This window comes from Monodon monoceros, unplaced genomic scaffold (genome assembly GCF_005190385.1).
Source record: "Monodon monoceros isolate NGI ecotype Baffin Bay Population unplaced genomic scaffold, NGI_Narwhal_1 Super_Scaffold_8, whole genome shotgun sequence".
NCBI classification, from domain to species: domain Eukaryota; kingdom Metazoa; phylum Chordata; class Mammalia; order Artiodactyla; family Monodontidae; genus Monodon; species Monodon monoceros.
In genome coordinates, this window is record NW_021703785.1 from 71,984,414 (window position 1) to 72,012,391 (window position 27,978).

The 27,978-nt window shown below is 41.7% G+C and overlaps 1 protein-coding gene across 1 annotated transcript; it reads left to right on the forward strand.

Moving 5' to 3' along the window:
- The first annotated feature begins 366 nt into the window (after positions 1–366).
- MTMR6 (myotubularin related protein 6) lies at positions 367–27,950 on the forward strand. The gene is made up of 14 exons (XM_029210236.1): positions 367–494; positions 11,480–11,596; positions 13,337–13,499; positions 14,766–14,923; positions 15,137–15,265; positions 16,538–16,672; positions 18,811–18,943; positions 19,912–20,021; positions 20,432–20,557; positions 23,085–23,134; positions 23,584–23,784; positions 24,157–24,288; positions 24,376–24,502; positions 26,338–27,950. Exons 1-14 carry the CDS (start codon positions 471–473, stop codon positions 26,599–26,601), a joined length of 1,869 nt encoding a protein of 622 aa, XP_029066069.1. The 5' UTR covers positions 367–470; the 3' UTR covers positions 26,602–27,950.
- Positions 27,951–27,978: the final 28 nt, after the last annotated feature.

Below are 27,978 nucleotides of genomic sequence, written 5' to 3' on the forward strand. Positions count from 1 at the left end.
GATTATTTCCTTAGAGTCGATTCTTGTGAGAAGAACTGCAGCTCAGACAAAAGACGAAGTACTGAAATTTGGTGTCACCCTGTCTCGCCCTCACCCACCGAATTCTCTTCTCACAGCACGTCCACACGACCCTGTCCACGGGGGAGAATTGCTGGCCAGTTTCCTAGGAGAGGACCGCGCTCTCTCGGGGATTGGAAGGCCTCCACCGACAGGAGGCGCGGTGTTCTCACGGCGGCCCCAGGCGATACCGTAGCCGCTCTCTCAGCGCCGCCGCCGCTCTGCCCACCGCGCAGCGCCCTCTCAGCGGCCCCGGTTTGCGGAAGTGTTTCCAGGAGACGACGAGCGAGCTGCGCGTGCGCGGTGGGCGCGGCCGGCTGGAGGTGGTGCCTGCCGGGTCAGGGGCGCCGTGGCCCGGGATATCCGCTCTATGGTGCGCAGGTGCTGCGGCCGCCGGCGGACGCGTCTTCGGGATGGAGCACATCCGTACGACCAAGGTGGGCGAGCGGAGGGCCGCTCGCCGCTGGGCGGTTTGACTGGCGTGGGCGGCGGGACGCGGCTGGCCGGCGGACGGGCCGGGGACGCGGGGCGGCCTGGGCGGACGTGAGGCGGGGTTCTGGTCCGGAGTTGGGTGCGGAGGGTCTGGGGTCCGTTCCGTGGGGCTGGCGGCCGACCCCCAGCGCTGCGGCTTCCCGGGCGGAGTCGGGGCTGCTGCGGCCTGGTAGCCCGAAACACACCTGGGCGTCGGTGCACCTTCCCTGCTCGGGTCCTGCGGTCCCGGGTCACGGATGCTCGGTGCAGGCGTCGGGGGAGCTGGGACCGGCGCTGGGCTCCACCTCACTTCCCTGGGGTTTTGGGGTTTCCGGCTCCGTTTCACACTTGGGTGTCTTTAGTGGCAAGTCAGCTGGGCAGACGAGTTACGGAGGACGGCTGATGGAAATGCTCTCCAGCTGAGCTGATTAAATCCCGTGCTTCAGTTTTGTGTGTGATTTTCAGTTTTGTGTGCATTTACTCTGAGAACAAACATATTCTTATGATTCTGGTACAACTGTGAACACGGATGGAAGTGACCTCAAAATATTGCCAAGTTACTTTACCGACAACGTTGAAGTTCAGCTTCCGCTTTGAGAGGGCAGGAAACAAGTCGAGATCAGAACTGAATAGCATGTTTTTAAGCTCCGCGCGGAGCCTGACAGAATCGGGACGAGGACCACTGTGAACCTTGACTCCCCGGGTTTTGCGGAAACCATCGGTCAGTTGCTGCCCATCCTCAAGTTATAGCTCATTTAGGGAAAGAGCAGACATCCGTCTTCTTCATTTGTTCCAGGGAAGACGTGAGATCTATGTCATTCAGATGTTTCACAAACTTTTTTAAGATGGACATGGATTTATATTAAAACTTTTCTTTTAACATGGCACGTACTATATCTAATAAAAAGTAACCCCATTTAAAAAGCTTCTCTTTGTGTCTTTAAGAGCAGAAAAGTAAAGTAACTCTAGAATTCAAGTTGCTGCCGCTTAAAGTTTGAAGATAGAAGGGTGATTAAGTAAATAACCGAACTATTAGAAGGTGCAGCGGACTAGAGTAGGCATCAGATCAGGGTCTGGTCCTGGTTCCCAGGTTCCAGATGTCTTTGTACTATCTTTGCACACAGATAGGAGCTGTATGCACGTGACTTCCTTCTGTGCCAAATTAAACCCCATCTTTGCACCTTTCATCGTGCTTGCTACAGTGCAGAACATGTAATAGGAAAACAGTAAAAGTGAGCTGAATTTAATCAGAACAAATCCCATTCCTCGGGATTGGTAAGAGGGAACAGAATGTTAGAAAATCTGTAGTCTCCCTTGGCTTATTTTAAGTCTTTCCATCTGAAATTTATGATGAGTATATATCTTTGTTTTTATTAATATAGTCATAGCAGCCCTCCCTTATTCCCTTACGATTCTTTCTGGTGACTTTCATTTGGCCTGATGTTCCTCTGTAACTACCAGTTGATGGACTTCTCTTTAGTTTTCTGATTTAGTCTTACCCTTTCACAGTGGGCCCATGCTGGTGGTTTAGTAAGGTCTTTTTATGATGTTTTTTAAGGACTAAAAGATTTCTGACTAATTTCGTATTAAGATTAATTTTCTACTGTGCTCCTTTATTACTTTGGGTTATTTTTCTAGCATTAGACCACTCCTGCTCTCTTAAGTGGCTGTATGTAGACTGCAATTAAACAAATATTTACTAGGTACCTGTTATGTGTCAGGCACTTTACAGACACTGTACAGGCACACAGCAGTGAGCAGGGCAGGCATGGCCCTCACAATGCATTCTGAGAATTGTTGTGTAGACTAATATTTTCCTAAATTATAACTTATTCTTAAAAGATTGATTTGAACATAGCCAACTTTTTGTTTCTATTATGCATAGCCTTCACCTGGACAGTTAATTTGCTGCAAAAGTAATTGCATTTGAAAACTAGAAACGAATTTCTTTCAGTTTATTTAGCTGTTTTGAACTCTGTGTAGTTTAGTCACAATCAAGAGTTGACTGTAAGTAGTGCTGTGTAACTAGTGACTTGTTCTGTGTTGTTCAGACCACTGTATTTGAAAAGTAATGATTGCCATTTATTGAGCAACCGTATGTCAGTATAGCCAACTCTACAGTATGATTTCACAGTGTTTACAGTTCACAAATATGTTAATTTGTACAGAATTATCACTAATTTCTTGACGCTGCCAGTTGGGACATTATGTCCATTTACAGATGAGGAAATCGGCTTGAGTGCCCACTTAGCTCATGGGGGGTAGAGGTTTGTCTAACTCCATAGTCTACATAATGACTTTTCCATCATCTCTCTGCTTTCAGTTTGTTTTGTTCAAATGTATTAATATTAATTCAGGAATCTTAATAATAATTCTAAGAGCTTTTCCTTCCCCAAACCTCTTCTTGACATAAGTAAATCATATTTATATGCTGTTGTTTTTTTGTACTGTTTTTTAGTCACTTTTAAAAATTATTGCTTACTAACCAGAGATATATCAGATAAAGTATTTTAGTTGACTACTAATTAAATGACTTTATAGTTCTAAAATTCAGGAACAGATGTATCATCGTGTTTTGGTCACATTTGGTTTACAACTGTACAGCGTCAATAAAGATGTCAAGTCTGAATTGGCAATTTTGAAAGTGCATTTCCAGGCTATATGTATCAGCAGTGTAGCTGCTGCCTCTCACTTTGAGCTCAAACTTTGCCATAGGAGAGAGTCTTGCCAAGAAACAATGGGAGCTGTGTGTCTTCCTCCTTTCCCCGCCAGGCTCCGGTGCTTTGGCTGACATCATGTGTTGATGCCGATGGTATTGTTCTAATATGAGTGGAACTTTACGGAATGGAATGGAAGGATGTTTTCCTCAGCTATCCGCGTATGAAAGACTGCTTCCTAGAGCTGGTTAAAGCATGGACTGTCCCATGAAAATCTGACCCCTTTGGGACTCAAATTGAGTTTTTTCAACAGTAATGCTCAGTTTGTTCCTGGCTTGCTCCCCCTTTTTGTCGTTGGAGTGTGAGATCGGTCATATGTTTGTGTGTACAAATATATGTTACGTGTCATGGAGAGCGAGAGTGTGCAAAACTAAGAATGGATCAAGAACAAGGAGACCGGTGATATTTTGTCTTTGAAATAAGAGCCAGCACGTTTTCAGGAGCACCTGAGTGCTCCCCACGCAGAGTGCTACGTTGACTGCCACTGGTATTATCCCCTTATACAGCTGGGAAAAGTGACTCTTTGCAGAGATCAAATGAACTAGCCTGTCCCGGCTCAAACAGCTGGCTCCACCGAGGAAGAGGTGGAGCTGGGAACTTGAATCCAGGTCTGTGCTGTTCTCTTAGCTGTCACACTCCCCTGCGTCAGGTCAGGAGATTAGAGGAGGGAGGTGGGTCGGTGTGAGCAGGCAGGGAAGGGAGGGATGGACGAGCCCTGTGTCTAGCAGGTGGCTGCTCACGAGGGTCTGGGGTCAGGGAGAAGGTGTACCCCGGAGATGTAGGCTCGGGAGTGGTGGGCGTTTAGGGGATCACTGAGATCTTCCGTTGAGGGTGCGTTTATGCCGGGAGAGCATGCAGAGACTGGAGAAGACCGTGAAGGCCGAGCGCTGGGGATACTCATCAAGGGGCCAGGGAAGGAGTGTTAGGGACAGAGGGGAGAGGAGAGTCCCAGGTGGGCGGGCACAGCCCTGCCGGTTCTCGTTTCCTTCTTTGCTTCCCCCTGCCCCCCTGCTCCCGCCTCTTGCTCCTTCCTTTTCCCAGGGCCAGGCACTGTTCTGGGTACTGAGGAAATGGTGCTGAATCAACCACAAAAATCCCTGCCCTTTGAAAACTCATTTTCTAGCTGGGGAAGACAGAACAATCAACAAAGTAATGAGTCAGATATATACCACGGTGGATGGTGGTAAAATCCTGTGGAGCGTGCTGGGCCGGGCCTGGGAGAGGACAGCTGGAAAGAGGTGGTTAGGGACGCCCTTCCAGAGCTGGTGACCCCTGAGTGCAGCCCGTCCAGTGCTGCAGGAGAGCAGAGTAGGCCGGGGCTGGAAAGTGCCCCTGGGTTTCTGGTCTGTTCCATTTGGTGAGTTATGCAGCCAGACTGTGTCGTCGGTGCTGGGGAATACGTGGCCAGAAAAAAGGTCAAAAGCCTCTGCCCTTTTGATGCTCACCTTCCACTTCACAAAGGCAACGTGACGCCCTTTCTTTTTTTAAAATTTTATTATTTTCATTTATTTATTTAAATTGGAGTATGGCTGATTTACAGCGTCGTTTAGTTTCAGGTGTATAGCACAGTGATTCAGTTACACGTATGTGTATATGATATATATATATATTCTTTTTCAGGTCCTCCCCCTTAGAGATTATGATAAAATGTTGAGTGCAGTGTCCTGTGCTGTGCAGTAGGTCCTTGTTGCCTATCTGTTTTATATATAGTAGTGTGTACATGTTAATCCCGAACTCCTAGTCTATCCCTCCTGGTGCTCTTTCTTTCTGATAGCTAATTCCTGGCACGGTGTCAGTGCTCTGAGTGTGGAATAATGATTACAGGAGTCCCAGGTGGAGGCCTGGCTGTCAGGAGGGACCAGGCGGAGCCAGAGAGGCCTTGACAGGGCGTTTCCTGCTTCACTGGCCTCGGCCTGTAGCTGTAGAGGGGGTACATACAGCTGGTGGTCACAGAACTTTGGGGGAGGCCATTGGTCCCTTCTGTCCCAGAGGCCCGCTTATCCCTCTTAGGGGCAGATGGGTGTCTTGCATTTTCAGAATGTGATTCCGTGTATGTGTGACTCCCTGTGCTTTTCATGTCCAGCTTTGTAGTCAGCTGAAATGTGAACTTGCCGTAGACACCATTAGGCCACCTTTTATTGCAGGCCCAGAGTTGGCCACAGTTCCCCTAAATGGCCCATAAAGTGATGTGCTGGCATTTCCTCAGGGCTAGTGATGACGGGGGGGGGGGGGGGGGGGGGCGGAGAGAGACACGTGCTGCCTAAATGTCTGACTGAGAACACTTCCAGGAAAACACTGGGAAGAATCTGTAGCGACATCTGTAAGGTACTTTCAGTTCCTCGGTGAAGGGGGGAAATAAGCAGCAGTTGGTGTTGAGAAACTGGCTAAGTCTGTGGTTGGAAATTTGTATGCTGATGGTTTTAGCAAAGAAAAAGATCCGATTTCTGTGTTTTTAATATTTATCTTAGGATTTTCAGCCAAGAACAGAATAATCTGTGTTTTCTCAGAACATCTTTTATATTCTCCAGACCTTTAAGTAGTAAATAAATGTTTTTGAATAATTTCAGATTTATTATCTGTCACATGCGTATAGAGGTTGCCATATGGAAGGAGAAATGTAATGATTTTCTGTTATATGGCCTTGATTTGAGTATAATCCTCCATTTACTAAGGTTACGAATAATCCTCAGATTATTATAGTTGAGATAGACTCTCTTTCCCTCACACTTACATTCCCTTTGATCCTCTGTCCTAGCGAATGGCCGCCAGTGACAAGCTAACATCTCAGGAAGCCCCTGTTTCTCCTCCTTTACTTCTCACATCCGTTAGTTATTGCCCCCAGGGGGGCTTCCTCTTTATCCTCCAGGCCCGTGTCACATCTCTCCCAGGCACCCCTAGGTTATTTCAGCAGCCTCTCGCCTGGCCGCTGCATTAGCAGACTCTTCCCAGCGCAGCGTTCTCTCCATGTTGCCATTGGAAAGATCTTCTTAAAACCCCCATCTGAGCACAGACTGCCGTGCCTACAACCCTCCACTCGTGTCCTTTTACCTGCCGCAGTTTCTCTACCTTTACAGGTGTTTCTTTTTCATCAGGTAAAATATTATGTCTCCCCTTTTACATTTTTCCTCCTGTATTGAGAATTCTGTGTTTTCTCTGGATTGGTCAAGAAAATTTTGTTGATCTTTGCTTTTGACACTTACATTAGGAAAGCACAGATTTTTCTGCGCATAGAGCACATTAGAATAGTGCGTTTGCTTTTGAAGTCCATGTCCCTCTTCCTTCCTTTCTCTGTTTGCCCTTCACTGGGCAGTAGTTTAATACAGAGGACTGTCAGGGCTCGACTTAGCTTATCAGCTTACTAACAATAGTAATTTGTTAAACATCTATTTGAGCACTTTATTGCTTACTATCTGTCAAGCAGACTTGGGGTAAAGTACCTGACATTTGTTATCCAGCCTTTCTGCAGCCCTTGAGGTTGAGATTATTGTCCTTATTCTACAGATAAAGAAAATGAAACCCAGAGAGATTGACCTCCAGCTGATAGCCAGTGTATTTTTGGGCGAATTAGCAAACTCTCTTTCTGTATATTTATGTGCACCTTCTTCCCAGGCTCTTCAAAGATGTGTGTGGGGTGTGTGCATGCACACGGAACGCAGTGGTATATTTTAAATGGCTGAAGTTGTAAGAAGCTCTTTTAACAAGTGGGAGGATGAGGCAAGCCGGAGCCTTAAATGTTTGGGGAGAGAGTGCAAAGATAGAGAAGGAACAGAGCCTGATGTGAGTGAAGAGCAAGAGGGATTCATTTGGAGTTGACGTTAGAAGGAGTATCAGGGGCACAAGAACAATCTGGTGAGTTTCTTAAAAATACAGATTCTTGGTCTCCGTGTCCTGAGACGATTCTGTGGTGGGAGGTGGGAGGTGGGATTTGTACTTTTGTAAAGTTTCGGAGATGATTCAGATGAACAGCTAGGCTTTGAAACTTGTATGTTTAACCCAAATTAAAGCTCTAACCAAGGGAATTTCAGAAAATTTTGGATGTAGAAATTAGGAGGAATCAAGAAATAGGCTTAAAGCGTTAGGAAGAGTATTATCAACCTGAATTTCCAATCTCGACAGACACCCAGCCAGAAAGAAGCATGGAATATTGTACAGCCCTAGAGGAAGAAATAAGGAGTGGGGTAGGGGGCTGAGAGTCCACACTTTTATTTTAAAAAAAGGAACTGAACTGTAACTGTACACTCTGTTAGTCATTTGTATACTTGCTTTAGATTTGTTCATAAGTTACTGAATGGGTGTCTACCGTTCACCTACTTTGTAGGGAAAAGGTGGCAGAGAGAAGTGAGGAACAGTATAATGTTATAAAGAACTCTATTTAATAAATGCCTTGATGACTTCAGCAAGAGAGACCACTGGTAAATTTCGGGCACCTTCTGTTTCTCCCCGTGGGGAATTTCTCTGTGGCAGTTCACCCTAGTTCCACAAACATTTTCTGTGTCCGGTGCTATGCTAGCCATTAGGTATTCAGACACAAATAAGAGACAGTCCTGGGACTGGGACATGTTACAGCCTTGGTGGGAGAGATGGACCCTTGAACAGACACTTCCATTATAATGTGGGAACACTTGAAAAATGTTGGATGGGGCAGAATTTAAACATATTTAGGCCGTGGGACGTCCCTGGTGGTCCAGTGGTTAGGACTCCTCGCTTCCACTCAGGGTGCAGGCTCGATCCCTGGTTGGGGAACTAAGAACTAAGATTCCTCATGCTGCACGGCACAGCCAAAAAATATATATGTGTGTGTGTGTGTGTGTGTGTGTGTGTGTGTGTGTGTGTATGTATATATATATATATATTCAGGCCATAAAATTGGTAGACGTTGTGATTCACTGAATGTTAGGGGTCAGGAAGTCATAGGATGGATCTGAGGTTTCTAGCGTGGGTGACTGGATGAGGATGGAGTACCATTAACTCAGGCCAGAAATACAGCAGTAGGAACATATTTGTGAGAGGTCAGGGGAAATCCATTTCGTTCTCAGTATGCTTAACATGCCCCTTGAGATGTCCAAGTAGAGCAGAATAGAGCGGCGGGAATCAGACCTATGATGTAGGGTTAAGACTGGGCTGTTCCACTCACCAGCTGACGCTATAGCACATTTCCCTAACCTACCTCTCAGTTTCCATGGGGATAGTAATAGTACTTACCGCACGGGGGTTGTGACATTAAAAAAAGTCACGTCTGTTCATTTAAACACTTATTGTAGTGCTGAGCATATGCTAAGACCTCAGTACTACGTCAGGAACTCTTGTTGTTGTGTGCAGCAGACAGTCTGAACTCAGGAGAGATCAGAGCTGGACATTCGGTTTTGGGAGTCGTTAACATACAGACTACGACAGTGACAGTGGTTGAGATTGCCTATAGAGAATGGCGCCCTGAAGAGTAGTAGTAGCAAGTAGGGGGTGGGCAAGAGAGGGTCAAGATCCAGATGAAGAGGGTGTGATTGTCTTGCTTGTAGAGAATCGTGTGTACACGGTTTTGTGCCTTGTAGAGAAATTATTATTTAAGCCTTGTGATTGGAGGACAACAAGAAATATTTACGATCTTTCTAAAATCCACAGATTTAAACCCTTCATGTGGACTTTTTTGTAAAAAACAAACTTACTGTTGAATTCAATGGTAATAAAATCAGCCCGCCACCCCCCGCCGGCCCGCCTTTGTAAACTACTTGTCAGTACACTTTTGTCTCTTCTCTGGGGGTATCCGAAGTGCTGCAGAGTGATGTTGGCACAGATTGTTTGCTTGAGTAGAGTTGATACCTTATAACATTTATTTCCATATATATTCATCAGTTTTCTTTTCTCTAGAGCCATTAACACTTTGTTTTAATTGCTGCAGGAAATAAGACAGGTGAGATATATATTTCTGGGGTCGCTGTTGGTTGGCTGGACTTTCCCTGCAGCCGAACCTCATACAGTTAACGAGTCAACAGTAGTTGATCCCATTGTTTTAACAGTGTTTTAAGTTTTGATGAGAAGTATGCGGTATAATAAAGTTAGATTTTTATTTAAGGAAGAAATGGTCCTGAGCAATGAAATAGATGTTGATTTCCAGTCTTCATTCAGGTTTATAAGAAGGACGTTTTCCTGTTGTCTTAAAGGACAGTGTGTGACGATCTGACAGTTTTTGTCTCTCAAATCAGCTATTGGACTGGAGCTAGAATACATTAAGTTAGATCATGTCTCTAAGTTTCCAGAGGAAGGTGTTAAAACTCAATTCATTGCCGTACCCATGCAGATAAAGTTTTGTATCAAAACCAGATATTTTAATTTTACATTTAAATTTTAACTTATTTGAATGGGTACTGTTATAAGTAAAAAAAAACTATGGCATTGAATATCTTGGAGGAGGAGCTGATTAGCCTTTTATTTTTTTATTTTTCTTTCTTTTAAATTTATTTATTATTTATTTTTAGCTGCATTGGGCCTTCATTGCTGCGTGTAGGCTTTCTCTAGTTGCGGTGAGCGGGGGCTACTCTGCATTGCGGTGCGCTGGCTTCTCATTGCGGTGGCTTCTCTTGTTGCGGAGCACGGGCTCTAGGTGCGCAGGCTTCAGTAGTTGTGGCACACGGGCTCAGTAGTTGTGGCTCGCGGGCTCTAGAGCGCAAGCTCAGTAGTTGTGGTGCACGGGCTCAGTTGCTCTGCAGCATGTGGGATCTTCCCGGACCAGGGATCAAACCCGTGTCCCCTGCCTTGGCAAGTGGATTCTTTAACCACTGTGCCACCAGGGCAGTCCCTGATTAGCCTTTTAAATGATAGTTATTGATTATTTTGGAAATCATAATTTCATAATGGGGGCATTTTTTTCTTCAGTTTTAGTAAGAGAAAAGAAAATATATATGAGGTAAAGGCATAGAATTAATGAGATAATGGTTAGCTATGTGGTTTTGAAAACACACAATTTAAAGAACTGTCTACAACCTGCTGCTATAGCTGTGGATTAATGTTTTTAAGTTGGTAATGGTTATTTTACTCCCCCCCCCATAAGAATGAATCGTAATAAATACTGTCGTTTCAAAACAGTGGCCTCCTGCACATTCTTGGCCAGCTCTAACCCCTCTCTCCAGTGGCACCCGTGTGTGTGTGTCTGTCTGTCTATGTACTATCAATAAAGATGTACTATGTACTTCACTGCCTCAGCTGTAGAGGGCGAGGGAGCAACATGCAACATAATCTATGCAAGGGAGTCCAGAGCCAGGAAGAAATACAAAGCTGACATTAGTAATTAATTAATTAACTGAGAAGCCTTCCTGTTAAGAGACAGGACATCAGTGGGCCCTGAAGAATGCCTCTCACTTAGCTGAGCAGGAGAGACTGTTGGCAGGGAGGACTGGGTGAGTAAAAGCACAGAGCTGGACACAGAACAGTATCCTGGGTGCAGAGGTGAGCAGAGTAAGTTGTAGGTTGCAACCTATTAACTGTTTCCTGATTGATTTTTTTCTGGTATTTTAGTTTCCTAACTCTAGATAATAACCTTATTTACTTCTTGACTTGCCAGCTTTAAGTAAAAGATACTGATTCTTGGATACAAAAAACGTTTATGCTTATTTATACCATATCCTTGCTGTTCCCTTCCATATTCCTTTTTTTCATAAATTCATTTATTTATTTTATTTTTGGCTGTGTTGGGCCTTCGTTGCTGCACGCGGGCTTTCTCTAGTTGTGGTGAGGGGGGGCTACTCTTCGTTGTGGTGCTCGGGCTTCTCATTACGGTGGCTTCTCTTGTTGCAGAGCACGGGCTCTACGCGTGCGGGCTCAGTAGTTGTGGCTTGAGGGCTCTAGAGCACAGGCTCAGTAGTTGTAGCGCACGAGCTTAGTTGCTCCGCGGCATGTGGGATCTTCCCAGACCAGAGCTTGAACCTGTGTCCCCTGCATTGGCAGGCGGATTCTTAACCACTGCGCCACCAGGGAAGCCCATTCCCTTCCATATTTATGTTACCTTTTTTACAGAGTTCTTCTCTATTGGTTATATTTGTCACTGTAAATATTAGTAATACTTATATTGTTGGTGGTTTATATGTTCCCCAAGATATGTGCAATTTAACTTTCAATCTTAAATAAACTTATGTTTTTGAACAGAAGGAGAAAACATTTTGAAAATGTACATTTAAATGCTGGGATAACAGGAAAAGAATTTATATGACTTTTGAAATGAGAAATAACACCTTTCTCTTTTTCAGGTTGAGCAAGTGAAATTGCTCGACCGATTCAGTACGAGCAACAAGTCGTTAACAGGAACCCTGTATCTCACGGCCACACATCTGCTGTTTATAGACTCTCATCAGAAAGAAACCTGGGTAAGGAAGACCTCTGCTGTGCTGTTTACTGTAATTATATTATTGGACATGGTCTAGCTCATGTTTTATTTTGAATATGCACAAAAAATTGTAATCGTTGGCTATCTGTCTCAACCAAAAAATTTTCAAAGTCACGTGTTCACACCTACCCTCCTATTTTAATAAGACAGTGATGTCATTGTGGAGTGGCATTCTTTCTTGGTGATGAATTTTAAGCAAAGGCCAGAAATAACACTAGAAGTTCCTGGGTGAAGAGGTAGGATTACCGCAGTGCTGTGTAAAGGAGCTTGGTGCATTGGAAGAGCCAAAAGAAGGCTGTTGTCACCAGAACTTAGGGATGTGGCAAGGGACCTGAAATGAGGCTAGGGAGGCAGGAAATAACATGACTAGGTGGCTTTTTTATTGTTTATTTATTTACTTTTATTTTATTTTTTTGAACGTCTTTATTGGAGTATAATCGCTTTACAGTGGTGTGTTAGTTTCTGCTGTATAACAAAGTGAATCAGCTATATGTATACATATATCCCCATATCTCCCCCCTCTTGCGTCTCCCTCCCATCCTCCCTATCCCACCCCTAGGTGGCTTTTTTTAATTGCTTTTTATTTTATTTTTATAAATAAAATTTTAGAAAAGCAATTAAAAAAGAGCCATCTAGTCATGTTATTTCCCACTTCCCTAGCCTCGAGTATTATTGATTTACAATGTTGTATTAATTTCTGCTGTACAGCACAGTGACTCAGTTACACACATATATATTCTTTTTCATATTCTTTTCCATTATGGTTTATCAAAGGATATTGAATATAGTTCACTGTGCCATGCAGTAGGACCTTGTTGTTTATCCATCCTGTATATAATAGTTTGCATCTGCTAACCCCAAACTCCCACTCCTTCCCCCCCCTTCCCCCTCCCCCTTGGCAACCACAGGTCTGTTCTCTATGTCTGTGAGTCTGTTTCTGTTTTGTAGAAATGTTGATTTGTATCATATTTTAGATTCTACATATAAGTGATATGTGATATATTTGTCTTTCTCTTTGTGACTTACTTCACTTAGTATGATAATCTCTAGGTCCGTCCATGTTGCTGCAAATGGCATTACTTCATTCTTTTTATGGCTGGGTAATATTCCACTGTATATATGTACCACATCTTCTTTGTCCACTCATCTGTCGATGGGCATTTAGGTTGCTTCCATGACCTGGCTATTGTAAATAGCGCTGCGGTGAACATTGGGGTGTGTGTTACCTTTTTGAATTAGTGGTTTCATCTTTTCTGGGCATATGCCTAAGAGTGGGATTGCTGGATCATATGATAACTATTTAATTGTTTTTTAATGGTCACTCCTCTGCCTTGTAGAAAATGGCTTAGAGAGGGTCAAGAGTAGGTGTGGAGAGAGCATTCGGGAGGCTCTTTACAGTAATTCAGGTGGGAAACAGTGGGGACATTGCAACTAGGGCCGTGACAGTGGAGATGGAGAGAAGGAGATGGTGCAGAGGTATTTAGGAGATGCCGTTCTTGGGGTCTGATGGTGTGTGGAACATGTGCAGCGATGGGGAAGTATCAGGGTGTGTTTCCAGCTTGGGCATTTGGTCATTTAAAAGTTTAAGTTTGAGTGTGTAGCGTATAACCTCTGAGACTTTATTTGAAGAGGGCGTTTCTAACATTTACGCACTCTGGGAAGTGAGTAAGATACTTAGTGCTTGTTTATAATGACGGTCAAGTGTTTTCTCATGCTGTAGATACTGCACCACCATATTGCCTTGGTGGAGAAACTAGCTCTCACGACTTCTGGATGCCCTCTCGTGATCCAGTGCAAGAACTTCCGGACTGTGCATTTCATTGTTCCCAGAGAAAGAGACTGCCACGATATTTACAACTCTTTGCTACAGCTGTCAAAACAAGGTACTGTTCTTCAGGGCCAAAGCTTACTTGATCAAATGAGGTGGATTATCTAAGATACTTTTAAAATATCTCATTATTGTTATTTTGTACTTTAAGTACTCTTAAGTCAAGGTCTTGTGCACTCTGTTCCAAAAAGTTTGGCCTAGAAATAATGAGAAACTTCTGATCTGAATTGTAAGAAGAAGGGGTAATAAGGAGGAAAGAAGGGATAATAAGAAGGAAAGAGCGAAACATTTATAGTAGTACAGACTTGAAAAACCATAGATTTACGTGGATGTCTTTAAAGTTGATAAAACCAGTGGCACAGCTTTTTTTTTTTTTTTTTTAAATGGTATCCCACAACTGAGAGCAATGACTTGGAAATTGATTCCTGAACGAGAAGTTAAGGACGGTCAGGCTCCTCTGGTAGCAGTGGGACTAGTACATTTAATCTGAGGGAGTGGAGCCTGAGGGGGTGAGCAGAGGGAAGAGAGGGTGACCCCTGCTATAGCAGAGGTGGCAGTGAGGGCGACATGGCCCTAGAGAGGAGTTGCATCACTGCTTACGCCCCTGAGATCTTACGCCCCTACGCCGACGTGCTGGACTCCACAGCTCTCTCTGGAGGCAAAGCGCACCGGTTCCTGAATGTTCCTTTGTGCTGAACACCTGGGTCACAGTGGTCTGGGAGCAGGTCCACGCACACTCTGCTCTCCTAACCCTGGAAGCCTGTGCTGTTGGTCCCACTGTCCCCAGGGCAGCCCTTACAGCGGGGATGGTTCTGTGACTTTGGAGCTTGGCCTTGTTCAGAAGCGGGTGCTCTCTGGAGCTCTGAGCAGCCTTTGACGATTTTGGCCCACGCTGTCCTGTTGGGGTGTATGCGATCTCAGGTTCTGTGTGCCACCTCTAGCTTTCCATTAAAGCGCTGGGCTTCCACTTCACATCTCATTTGGGAAAAGTGGTGGGTGGGAAGGGTCTACTTGTATCTTTAAATTTTTACTTTTAAGAAAAGGAAATATTGCAGTAGAGTATTTAATGTATGAGTCTGTACTGTTTGCTAGCTTTTGCCGATGGTGTAACTTGAATCTCAGATCAGTATGTGTGCCTTTAGGTATAGTCATCTGCGTCAAAGAACTGAGAAAATATTAGGTTCAAGTGCGTTCAGGTGTTAGCTGTCTCTTTGAAGATTTTTTTTTAAATGGAGGGCTAAAACTGAAAATTTTCTTTCATTTGTAGTGTGTTAAGTCCTATAAATTGCATTTTGACATTCATGTGTTTTGTATACCACAGCAAAATATGAAGATCTCTATGCATTCTCTTATAATCCCAAACAAAACGATTCAGAAAGGCTGCGAGGTTGGCAGCTCGTCGACCTCGCTGAAGAGTATAAGAGGATGGGCGTGCCGAATTCCAACTGGCAGCTGTCCGACGCCAACCGCGACTACAAGGTAAGGGGCTCAGAAAACGTTGTCACCTGTTGGAGGGGCTCAGAAAACATACTGGAGGGGAGGGTCAGAGACCGTCATAGCAGTGACTTGTCTATGTACTGCCAAGTACTGTTCTTGCATTTAATAAGTTTTAGTGGTTTTTAAAGGTGATTTTTAACCTCTTGGTTTTTGAACTATGAGTAGAATGGTTATATTTTATTTGATTTTTTACAGATTTGTGAAACATATCCCAGAGAACTTTATGTTCCCCGAATAGCAAGCAAACCAATCATTGTTGGTAGTTCCAAGTTCCGGAGCAAGGGAAGGTTCCCAGTTCTTTCCTACTATCATCAAAATAAGGAGGTAGGAAGCTGTCTTTTGATTTTACAAATGGAGTGTAACCCCTCTTCAGATTGTGTCCAAAAGAACACTCATTTTTACATTTAGAGGTCATTGTTACAGTGTTGCCGATAGAGAAATGCTGGCTTTTCCCTTGATTACATTTTTGAAATTTTAAAACAAAATTGTCTGAAACACAGAAACTTTCATACTTGTCATCTTCCTCCCCTCCCTCTCATCCTTTCCTTCCTTCCTTCTAGTAGTGACTTGAAGATAACAGGATTTGTGAACAGATAGATTCTCCTTCCTTTCCTGTGCTTCTCTTTTGATCCTGCTTGTTTTGGGGGAAACCAGATAGTTCTGAAAAGCCAACTATTGAGAAAAGGGAGAGAGAGCCAAGGGTGTTTCAGGCTCCCATTTTAATAGTCAGCTCTTCAGATCAGAAGGATTTTTGCTGTATGAATAGGTGGAGGAGTCTTTTCACTGAGATTCTGTAATCGGGCTTGCCCGTCCCAGTACAATTTGCCTTTGTGGTCTCCACAGAAGGCCAGGAGGTACTGCATATTTAGTGCCTTATACGCATGGGATCCTCATATAACTTTATAAGGTAGTCTCTGGGTATTATTCCCTGTACCTTTCAAATGGGGAAGCTGTGGTTCAGAGAGGGCGAATCATTTTCCTGTCCTCACAGCTGGTACCTTGAGGGATGGATGCCAGTTCTGACTCCCAGTCTTTTGTGGCCTGATTTTTTTCCTTGAGAAGGTTTTAGAATTTTCTTTTCCCCCAGTGTCCTGAAATTTCACAATGATTTCAGGCTTTGGCATGTTGTTTTAAATTCTATGTGGAAACTCAGGACTCAGTTTTGGGAAATTGCCCCTCTATTTCTTTGGTAACTTCCTCTCTTGTGTTAATTTTCTTTGTACTTTTGTGTGTGTATGTGGACAAGTGGGCTTCCTAGCATAAACTTTCTATGCTAGGAAGTTAATACCCTCTAAATTCTCTCCTCTTTATCTCATTCTAGAAGATTCCCTCAACCTTATCTCCAGTCCATCTCCCGGCTCCTTTATTTTTGCTATAGGATTTTTTGTTGTTTTTTGATTTTGTTTTGCTTTCTGTTTTCGTTTTGTTTTTGTTTTTTTGGCTGTGCTGTGAGGCATGTGGGATCTTAGTTCCCTGACTTTTAAATAGATTGCATGCACATTTGATTTTAACTGTGGGTTTTTTTCCTTTAAGCATGTCTCTGAGGTGTGTTTTAGACATCTTTGGATAATCTATTTCCTCTCTTTTTAAAACTAGGCTGCCATTTGTCGATGTAGTCAGCCACTGTCAGGATTCAGTGCCCGGTGCCTGGAGGATGAACACTTGCTTCAGGCCATCAGCAAAGCCAACCCAGCCAACCGCTACATGTATGTCATGGACACCAGGCCCAGAGTATGTGTCTTAAGTCTAGTATGGTCTGGCAGTTCACTTGTCTCTGCTAATTCAGTTAGTGGGAACTGATCACTTCGTCCATATTTAACATATCTGAATCCTAGTTGTAAATTAACCGAGGCTAATGATACTAAGGAAATCAATCTTTTAAAGGATACCAACTTAGGGTACCAATTTCCCAAGAACCCAGGTGGTGATTTCTTATGTCTTCTGATATATATACAAATTTAGGAAACCTGAATTTTATATTGGGACCTCTAGGTGATATGTAAGCCTTATGTTATTGTGAAGAAATACTGAAAAGTATGTGTTGTGAAAATTAGAAATTCTTATTACTTTTTTTGGTGGAATTTTTAATTGGCAAAACGCTGTTAAAATAATGGACTGTAATTTGGAATATTCAGGAAAATAAGGAAAATAGATAGTGAGCTAACTTAGGAAATATTGAACTAGGGAATTATAAATAGTGAACAGTAAATAGTTGTTCTGTTAGGTATCTATAATGTCAGGATAAATTTTTATCATTGGAACAAATGTTAGAATCCCTTTTTCTTTTTGTAAACACAGTTAAACAACCAATTCATGTAAGATACTGAAACTAAAGTAATTAAAATCCTCAATGGTAATAGCTAACATTGCTTTTAATTTTTATTATAGCATCGCATGCAGAGCTGGTGGGCTACACAAAAGGACATTGGCAGAATTATAGTGAGAATTTCTTCAAAAATCTGGAATGATGAGAAAATAAGAGAAAGCGATGGGAAAAAGCGAGTGAGCGATATAGAACACAATTTTAGGCAGCTTTGTTGAAAGGAATGGTAGTTGTTTTAGAAGTAATTCTCATCATTATGCAATTTCACAAAAGATAATGGAGAAAACAGAAGATAAGATTAATTTGCATAAATTAACAAGTATTAAAAATTGATAATTTGATATTCTTTTGTTTTAAAAAAGACTTTCTTAGAATTCAAGGGTGTTGGTGATACCTCTTGTAAGAAAAATTTTAGTTTACTTCCTTGTATAATCTGGGTGGGTTAATTGCTTAGAACTATTTTTAGGTAATACTAGATATAAAAAGATGATTGTAACGTAAGACTTTCTGAACATGAGGTCTGAGGGTGATTTGTTTCTCAGGCCCTCATATCTCTTACTTATATAATTGACTCCTACACAGAAAATAGATCTTTCTTTGATTGGTTTGTTTTACTAGTTAAACTCAAGTGGTAATAATGTGGAAGCATTTAAACACCTAACTCTTGCCTTAGCCATCACAGGTGCTGAATGACCAGTGGGTCAGTAGACACAATTTAACTATACTTCTTACCAACCTGGGCCCCAATCCACTGCATGAAAAGCAACTTTTTCTTCCAACTTAGGTTCTGTTTCATCCAAGTTTGTAAGACTATTTAGCAAATTATCATGACGTACCATATGAAATCCTAGTCTGAAAGAATTAAACATGCCAAATCTTAACCTCTGATAGCATTTGATCTAATAGCCAAAGACCGTGGGCCTATAGGCAGTCTTCTCTCCCTAGAAACTGGGCTATTTTTGACCCAGCTCTTGGAGATGTATCAGGCTAGCTCATCATATGCTGTGTCGTGTAGGGTGTGGTCTTCCAGTAACCCTGAATATGGAGGACCTGGACCAATCTAGTGCATGTTTCAGATGTGATTTTTCAGGGTCCCTGTGGCTTTCTGAATGATTAAGTGCTCCAGGCTTGTTCTGAAGTGAATCTTCTAAGTTCATTCTGTAAAAACTCCCCAGCTCTGCTCAACACTGAATCATACAGGGTTTGGACAGGAGACGTTTCTTTCTTTTTTTAAATCTTAAAATATTACAAACATATGGAAGACTGACTAAATACATATGTGAATTAGTTTCATGAATTATATGTGGGGAACTTCTTATCTGATTCTTATATAGCAATCATTTTGTTACTTTATAGGATCCTTCTGTACTATGAATAATATATATGACACTTTTCACTTATTAAAAAATGGTAGTATATTCAGTTTTGATGCGTTCCTTTAAACTCTGCTAGCTAAATTGTGGTTTATTTAGTGTTTTCATGATATTTTGGTAAACTGAAAGATAAAAGCAATTTGTCTCTAAATTTCTAAAATTTAAAATTTTAGCTGAATGCAATGGCCAACAGAGCAGCTGGAAAAGGTTATGAAAATGAAGACAACTATTCTAATATTAGATTTCAGTTTGTTGGAATTGAAAATATTCATGTCATGCGGTCCAGCCTTCAGAAATTATTGGAAGGTACGATTATTGCTTACCTTCTAGGCAGCTTTGTCCCACAGAAGTGTAATGCTAGTCACATTATAAAATTTAAAATTATATAATTAAAAATTTTCTAGTAGTCACGTTCAGAAGAGTAAAAACCAGTTGAAATTAATTTTAATAATATACTTAACCTAATATATTAAAAACATGCTAACATGTAATCAGTATAAAAAATTAGTAATGATATATTTTGCTTCTTTTCCTTTAAGTCCTAGAAATTGGCTAGTGTGTCTCTTATACTTACTGTGGACTACCCACATTTCAAGTGTTTAATAGCTGTATTTCAGTAGTGGCTACTATATTTATTAGACAGTATAATTCTACTGGTTTTACAAAAGATTGCTATTGTTAGATATTCTTGATTAGTCAGTACAGTGAAGATTAATTTATGACAGTGTTCCATTTAAATATTAAGCTATCTTTCCAGTTTTGGTGTGGAACTTAAAAAACTGGAATCTCAGACTTTTTTTTTTTTTTTTTTTTTTTGCGGTATGTGGGCCTCTCACTGCTGTGGCCTCTCCCGTTGCGGAGCACAGGCTCCGAATGCACAGGCTCAGCAGCCATGACTCACGGGCCCAGCCGCTCCGCGGCATGTGGGATCTTCCCAGACCCGGGCACGAACCCATGTCCCCTGCATCAGCAGGCGGACTCTCAACCACTGGCCACCAGGGAGGCCCCTCAGACTATTTTTAGTTACACATTTGTGTTGAAAATTTTTTTAAAAAGGGTATTGGAGCAATTTTTTTTTTTTAAACACGAGGAATGACAGAAAAATGTACCTAAAACTCCATTATTGAGCTTTTAATAGCATGTGTTCATGTATAAAGAGTCTTGCCTGTTTGTTTTGTCCTCTTCTCTTCTTCCCCACCTCGCTCCCCAGGGGTCTCTTGAATAGAAGTGGGCACTCAAGCTCCTTTCTAACTGAAATGTCTTTCCCCTTGCAGTCAACGGTACCAAAGGGCTTTCCGTCAGTGATTTCTACTCGGGTCTGGAGAATGCAGGATGGCTGCGCCATATCAAAGCCGTTATGGACGCTGCAATCTTCTTAGCCAAAGTAACCCTTCTTCACTCATGTTTGATCTGGGGTTTCACTGGTTGGGAAGGAATGGATTTATTCTGTTGGGTGCTGGTATCCTTTCCTGCCAGATAACTTTTATTATGTTTTACCTCTTTAATGAGGTTCACTTTAATATGAACCTTGAAAATATCATGTAGCACTTAATATAGGAACTTCAAAAGAAATTCCCCAACACATTGAAACGGCATTTTTGTCTGTGCTTTTTGTTTGTTCGCTTTGTGTTTTGTCCAGTTCCTTGGAGATTATGCTGTGACAACATAATCATTGCAATCCTAGTTCTTCTTTATAATGCAATACCTGCTACTTTGGTTTTTGAGTAAATAGCACTTACTGATTTACCTAAAATGGATTTTGCTGGAATCGAAGTGTGTGGTCTTTCTTTTCAGGCAATAATGGTTGAAAATGCGAGTGTGTTGGTACATTGCTCTGATGGCTGGGACAGGACTTCCCAGGTCTGTTCCCTGGGCTCTCTCTTATTGGATCCCTACTACAGGACAATCAGAGGATTCATGGTAAGGACTTGTTTGGCCAGACCACTGGTCTCAAATAGGAGTGATTTTGTCCCCCTCCAGGAGTCATCTTGATCGTTACAACTAAAGGAAAGGGTGTACCTGGGATCCAGCTGGTGGAGGCCAGCTGCTAATAACCTATAATTCACAGCACAGTCCCTACAACAGAAGATTACCTGGCCCAAAATGTCAGTACTGCTGAGGTTGAGAAACTCTGAGTTAGATTAATTTCCACTTGTGCCATCTCTTTGACAAGAAGTTTTAGATTAAAAGGTTTTTTTCCCCCATAAAATGTTGCAATAGAAATATTCAGTATTTCTCCCTCATTTTTATCTAACAAATGTAAATATTGTAGTAAGACAAGACATAGATAAGAGTACTTATAAATTATATTCTAGAGGAAACTTTCTATTTAATGCACCTTCACTTGTTAGTTGTAACTACACTTTAGGGAGCATGTTTTAAACCTGAAGGTGCGATTTCTAGTTGAGCAGATTCCCTGCTTTGTGGTGCCGAAGCCCTGGCTCCTGGGTTTTGTGTGCTTTTTAATGCACGAGCATGGTCAGATTAACTCCTGTTTTCACAATTTGTCTTAACTCAGGGCAGGTAAAATAAATGAAGAGCTGGTAGGCAGTTTTTATTAGTTTAGAATTATGAAGCACAGTGCTGTCTTAAAGCAGGGGAAGGTTTAACACAGCCAGACCCCTTTCAGAACCATTGTTTTCGTGGTGCCAGCATGTTGCATCTGGGACAGGTCAAATGCAAGGGCTTCTAATAAAGTAAGGTTCCGCTTGCCTTGGGCGTGTGAGATAGGGGTGTTTCCTTGGCCCTGTTTGGCTTTCACTGTCTGCCGGGCGTCCAGATGAAAGCGTGCAGTAAGTGACCGGCAGCCGTGTGGGAGCCTCGCAGGCTAGAGGAACGGTGAGGACTAAAGCGTGGCTCCTGCAGGTGACTGCAGCCGGCGGGTGATGGGCAGGGTGCAGGCTGTGTGAGGGGTGAGGCTGGCATAGAAGAACGGGGTGAGCTAGGGCCCGAGGAGGAGAAGTCTGGCAGGCAACTGGACGTCCCCCTGCTGGGGGGTGAGAGCCAGCAACGGGCTTTTTTTTTTTTTTTTTTTTCGGTACGCGGGCCTCTCACTGCTGTGGCCTCTCTCGTTGAGAAGCACAGGCTCCGGACGCGCAGGCTCAGCGGCCATGGCTCATGGGCCCAGCCGCTCCGCGGCATGTGGGATCTTTCCGGACCGGGGCACGAACCCATGTCCCCTGCATCGGCAGGCGGACTCTCAACCACTGCGCCACCGGGGAAACCCAGCAACAGGCTTTAAACGCGGGAAACGGGAACATGCTCAGAGCTCATCTTTTTAAAAAGATGGTGTCTGGAATGCAGAGCGGTGGGAATGGAGGCTAGGAGACCCGCATAGAAGCCGACAGGATGACTTAGGAGAGAAAAGAGGGCCAGAACTAAGGCAGTGCCCCGCGGATGGAGGAGTGGGCGACGGGCCCCTCCAGGGAGGGCGAGACAGCGGAGTAAGCGTTGTTCGCGGACTGGGTGTGGGTGGGGGAGAAGACGCCTCTTCTCGGATTGCTTCCAGGCTCTGCGCTCGGTTGCCAGGATGGACTGTGCTGAGAGAAGCGACGGAGTGAGTTGAGTGAGGACGGTGTTGAGTTTCCAGACGTGGGTGTGTGGCAGGATGGCAAAGGTCCCACGGTAGAAACCGAGGCTACAGCCCAGACCACGTGCCCGAGGTTGCCGGGTGTGGAAGTGGGGAAGCTGGGATTTGAGCCCGTGCACTGTGACTCCAGAATCTTCTTTACCCACACGTGCCACGGCCTTTTAAGACAAAGTCAGAGGAGCTAAAAGTGGCAATTTTGACATTGAAAAGAATGTACTTGGTGATTATATAATGAAATTAGAAAGTATAGTAAATACTAAGAAGATAATGTTGTTTAGATTAGACCGAAAATAATTAGAAACCTATTATTTCAGTAGAGTTGTAACAGAAAAGAGTGCACTCAGGAGGTCGCATATCAACATTTGAATTTGGATATAAACTTTTCATTGGTTTCTTTACCATCCTTTTTTTTTTTTTAAAGTATTACAGAAGTAACGTACAAGTAAGCCAAAAGGTTTAAACATCCACCCCAGTTTGCCACCCAGTAACCACTGGTAACCTTCTGATTTTCATTTTCCTAACCTTTTTTCTGTGCATATATCATCGTACATACAAAAAATGTAAATGCAATAGTGTTTTATAACATGCACTTTTCACTTAAAATGTAATAAATGCAACTGAAGTAAATTTAAGTCACAAGACCTACTGTATTTCTTTTTATGTATCATTTTCACTCCTTGTTAAGCCAGCCTCTAACTCAGGTTCTTGCTGTCTTTTGCCTGTAATTTAAAAAATTTCATTTTGTTTGCCACCATAAGTGAAAAGTGTAAATGCTGTTTTTAAGATAATAGGATTTAATCCATTCTAAACAAAAAAAGAATTGTGGTTACAAAATGGATTTTACTTTTTCTCGTTAAGGTTTTAATAGAAAAAGATTGGATCTCCTTTGGACATAAATATTCGGAGAGGTGAGTCACAGTTATACATTTAGGCACTTGGTAAAGGTAGTAGAACTAATTTAGAGTACCTGAATGTTCCTGTTCTTCATGAACTCCCATGTCTGATGGGAGGTGAGAGTGGTATTTTTTTGTATGAAGCCCGATTTAATTCTTTTTCTGTCATTTTTTTCAAGTCTGATACTTTTGTTAATTTTCATAGCAGTTTATTACCTTCCGTTTTGTCTGCATTGTAGTAGTTAGAATGTAACAGACCTGTTAAAATTGTGGTTGAAAAACTCATAGGTGTAAATTGTTTCAATAAAAACATGACAGTTTTTTTTTTTTTAATGCCAATGTAACAATGTTTTACGATTTTTTTTGGCGGGGGGGGGTGGGATATGTATTTAAATTTAACAATACCCGAACAGTTGACCTCTTTCAGTGGCATTTTCAAAAGCTTGTACTTTCTGGGGGGTTAGGTGTGGCCATTTGGATGGTGACCCAAAGGAAGTTTCACCGGTGTTTACTCAGTTCTTGGAATGTGTGTGGCATTTGACTGAACAGTTTCCACAAGCCTTCGAATTCAATGAAGCGTTTCTTCTTCAGATCCATGAACATATTCATTCATGCCAATTTGGAAACTTTATTGGAAATTGTCAGAAGGAAAGAGAAGAACTCAAGTAAGACAGTTGATTGAAATAGGCTTTCTTCTTTCCTATTTAGCTGAGGTCTAACATAAATCACAGTTGAACTTAAACTATCTTGACAGTATGATATAGAACTGAGTCTTATTGTAAAGATTTTATTGTCTGTTTTTCTGAAGCTGAGTACCCCTCACACTCTCGGGTTAATAGTTAAAATTTGTTTTGAAGTGTAGCATACATACAGAAAAGTATGTACAGTGTTAAGTGTGAAGAATTCAGAGGTGAGGCTAGACTGTGAATAGAAGTAAAAACTAAAACTTAAATCTACATGGGAAATGACTGCCTGCTTTATAAAAATGAGCGTTAGCGTCTCTGGGAAAGATCTTCGTGTTTTTCTCATCACATTAGGTTAAAGGAGAAGACTTACTCCCTGTGGCCGTTTCTTTTGGATGACCAGGAGAAGTACTTCAATCCTCTCTACAGTTCCACGTCTCAGAAATTGGCAGTTTTGGAGCCAAATACAGTATCTTTCAATTTCAAGTAAGCTGGCATTATTGAAGTATTTATACTCAATTTTTCTCCAACACAATTTATTGAAGTATTTTTTTTTCTTTTTTTGTCATAAAGGTTTTGGAGAAACATGTACCACCAGTTTGATCGAACATTGCATCCTAGGCAGTCTGTGTTTAATATAATTATGAATATGAATGAGCAAAATAAGCAGTTACAGAAAGATGTTAAAGACTTAGAATCTGTAAGTATTCTGAAGTATCTGATGTAATATATTTGGAATATTAAATTAGTTTGTTTCCTTACTTGGTGCTCTCAGTGTAAATGTAGTATACGTATCAATAGAAATCTTGTAAGTACTCATGGTTGCTTCAAAATCAGGTCTCCTCTGCTTTGAACAGGTTAGTTTAAATCACTTTCTCTGAATTTTAAAATATATTGAACTATTTGAAGTATAATATATAGAGAAATAGAGATATAGTATCAGGCTATTCACCACCTGGCTTTGTGAGGTTTTAAGATTTACGGTATTTGATTCAGACCTTTCATGTTTCTGTTTGAAGGGAAGACACATTATCGATCTATTTGCAGACCCTGTGAGCCCTACTGAGTCTTCCCCACTACACTTGCTGCGCTGAATCTGGTGTTAGTCATTCCTGTGCCTATTTTTATACTTCCTCTATATATGTTTATATCCACAAACAATTTATAATATTGTTGCATATGGTTTGAAATATTATTTTTATTATATATTGAAAAAAGAAAGTAGTTATGTATAAGATGTAGAGGGCAACAAATAACATGAATGCCCAGGTACCCTTCACTCCGCTTAAGAAACCACGTTTTAAAGCTATACAAAGGCTGTCACATTGTCATGCTTCACTTTGCTCTACATTGTTTTGAAATTTATCCACGTTGATACACGTAGCTTTAATTCATCTGTTTTATCAGTAGCTACTGTATCGTATTCTCTTGTGTGACTGTATCACAGTCCATCAGTTCAGCTATGCTAGACATTTCAGTTATTTGCAGTTTCGGATTTCCATGACGAGTGAAGTTGAATTTTTCCCTTTCTGCGAATGGCCTATTCAAACCATTTTTTTGTTGGCGTATTTGCCTTTTTCTTACTGATTTATAAGAATTCTTTATATACCACACACTAATTCTTATTTAGTTAAAGGTATCACCAATGGCTTTGTCCAGTCTTTTCTTATCTTTTCCATTTTCTTTATGGTATGTTTCATATAGTTACTGTGAATTTTAATATAGTCAAATTGCTCAGTCTTTATGTTTTATGCCTTTTTGTATATCTTGTTTAAGAAATCCTTCTCCACCCTAAGACGTTTCTTTACCATTATATGTAACAAAAAGGATCAGTAAGTCCATGTTTTAAGAAATCCTGGCCAATTGTTATAACTCAGTGAGACTATCCTGTCTGCCTCTCAGACAGGAGTGTTGCTGGTCACCTCTCAGATAAGGAGGTCATGACTGCCTGAGTGACCTGTAGGAGAGGCAAGCCCAAGATATAGATGGTACAAGAAGGTTGTCTGGAGATCAGTCCAAGGATCTAGAGAGTGTGGAACTCTGCCAAAGAATCCTTTTAAAATCTCTTAAAATCAAAAAAATTCTGTTGTATTCTATAGCCTGTCGTGCTCACCTACCAAACCATTGTAGGAAAACCACATAAGAAAGCTCTTCAGGCCGTCACACCTTCAACTAAATGAGTGTGTGTTTGTTACATTATATAGCTGTGATTTCAGGGTGACTGTCTCACATATATATTTCTCTCATTATAAAATGTTTACTTTTTATAGTTTCTAGGAAATGTATGTGCTTTTCAGATATGAAGGCCTAGTGATCTTCTGTCAAATATGTTTTCCATCGCAAAAGTTGTACACAGTTGGGATTCTCAACCATGTCTCACCTACACTAGATTTTAATTTTTTGAGATTTAATTTTGCATCGTACATAAAGAGAACATTTGCAGAAGCTCGATTTTTGTGTACTTTCATCTAACATATATTGAACCTGTAGTGTGTACAATTTGTAATTTTTTTTCAAATTTGGATTTGTTTCTAGCAAATTAAGCAACATAAAAATAAGCAGACAGATGGAGTTCTCACCAAGGAATTGTTAAATTCAGTTCGTCCTGAATCACCTGCCCTCAGAACCTCCTTGTGTCTCAAGGAGCAGACTCTAGAGCTGCCTGTGAACGATGCTCTCCGAACTGTAGAGGGCAGCAGCCCCGCAGATAACCGCTACAGCGAGTATGCGGACGAGTTTTCCAAAGCGGAGCCTGCTGTGGTCAGCTCGGAGTATGGCGTGGCCAGAATGACGTGTTAGGCTCAGAGAGACTTTTCTGGCTGCCTGCGGTGCGAGAAGTGGATTATGGTGAGGATGGTCTGTGTGCGTGACCCAAGGAATTTGCCTAGTGATGATCTTAGGGTTTACCAGTAGGTTGGTAGTTGAAGTCAGGATGCTAACTGCTCTTGTGAGAGAAGGCAGTTCAGCTGCCTTTCTAGCAAGAAATGAATGGCCTTCGGCTCTTTAAGAAGCAGGTGGTACTGGCCGGTTTACTGCACTGCAGTTTGTACTGTACACTAGTGAGCCGACATGTCTATGAATTACATGTTAATTACAGTCAACTAGGAATAGCCTTCCATAAGTATGATTTGACTGCCAGAAAACAAAACTGACAAAGTGGTCCCTTACTTAATAATTGACATGGCATGTACTTTCAATTGTGTAACTATGAATATTTGCAAAATTTGCCTATTAGTGGTGTTTATTGTTGAAGTGCCATGAAAAATATTTCTAAGGAAGCCTTAAAGTCTCAGTTTATTCATTGCACTACTCTTCAGCTTTAGAGCCTAGAGCAAGATGGTTGGTCGTGTGTTTCCCTTGGTCGGTCCGGTTGTATCTGTGAGCAGCTGCGCTGGCCTCCACAGGAGCTGCATGCTGCAGTGCCCCTGTGGAAACAAAACGGTGGTCGAAGGACACTGCCAAGCTCATGTCTGGCTGGTCCCACTTTCGTGGTCAAAATTAACGAAACCGACGGTTTTGTTCTGCTTATAATTTGTTTAGTGCTACATTTGACGACTTATTATTTACAACTTACCTTGTTGATTTCCTGTATGTGTGTAAGCACATTTGACTGTCTTTTATGAATGGATTACTGCATCCTGTTGATTCTTGTTTTGTGGTTGGCTTTATTCCTTTGATAAGTATGGAAGTTTACGAAGCTAAAGCCCTAAACTGTTCTTAGAGACAATGAATAGTACATATATGTATATTTTTAAACTGTTTTCTCTCTCAGTGAATTGTTCTTCCTAGAAGAAACTTTCAATTTACCCAAGAATTTTGGGGTCAAAAAAAGGGAATACGGATGGTTTAGATTTTGCTTGGTTGCATGAATTTTTCTCTGTGAAACATTTTTTTCTTCTCTGTTAACATAGAAGAAAAAAGAAAAAAAGGAAAATTAAGGATAGCCTAATACAAAGTTAATGTTTAACAAAAAAACTTAAATGCTAGGAAGAGTTTCATTTTGCCACGTTATTGATAACTTTATTCTCTGTACTAGTACATATTATTAAAGCACCAAAAAAAAAAAAATAGAAAAGAAAGAAAGAAAATGACTTTCAGTTGACGATATCACCCAGCTGGCTTTAAAATGGACAATTTAACATGGGTGGCACAAGATATGATTGAAGGGTACTAGGA

Coding starts and splice junctions, on each gene's coding strand:
- MTMR6 (XM_029210236.1), top strand. CDS start 471: ATGGAGCACATCCGTACGACCAAG. Junction 13,500..14,765: donor GCTACAGCTGTCAAAACAAG/GTACTGTTCTTC, acceptor TGTATACCACAG/CAAAATATGAAGATCTCTAT. Junction 16,673..18,810: donor TCATGGACACCAGGCCCAGA/GTATGTGTCTTA, acceptor TTAAAATTTTAG/CTGAATGCAATGGCCAACAG.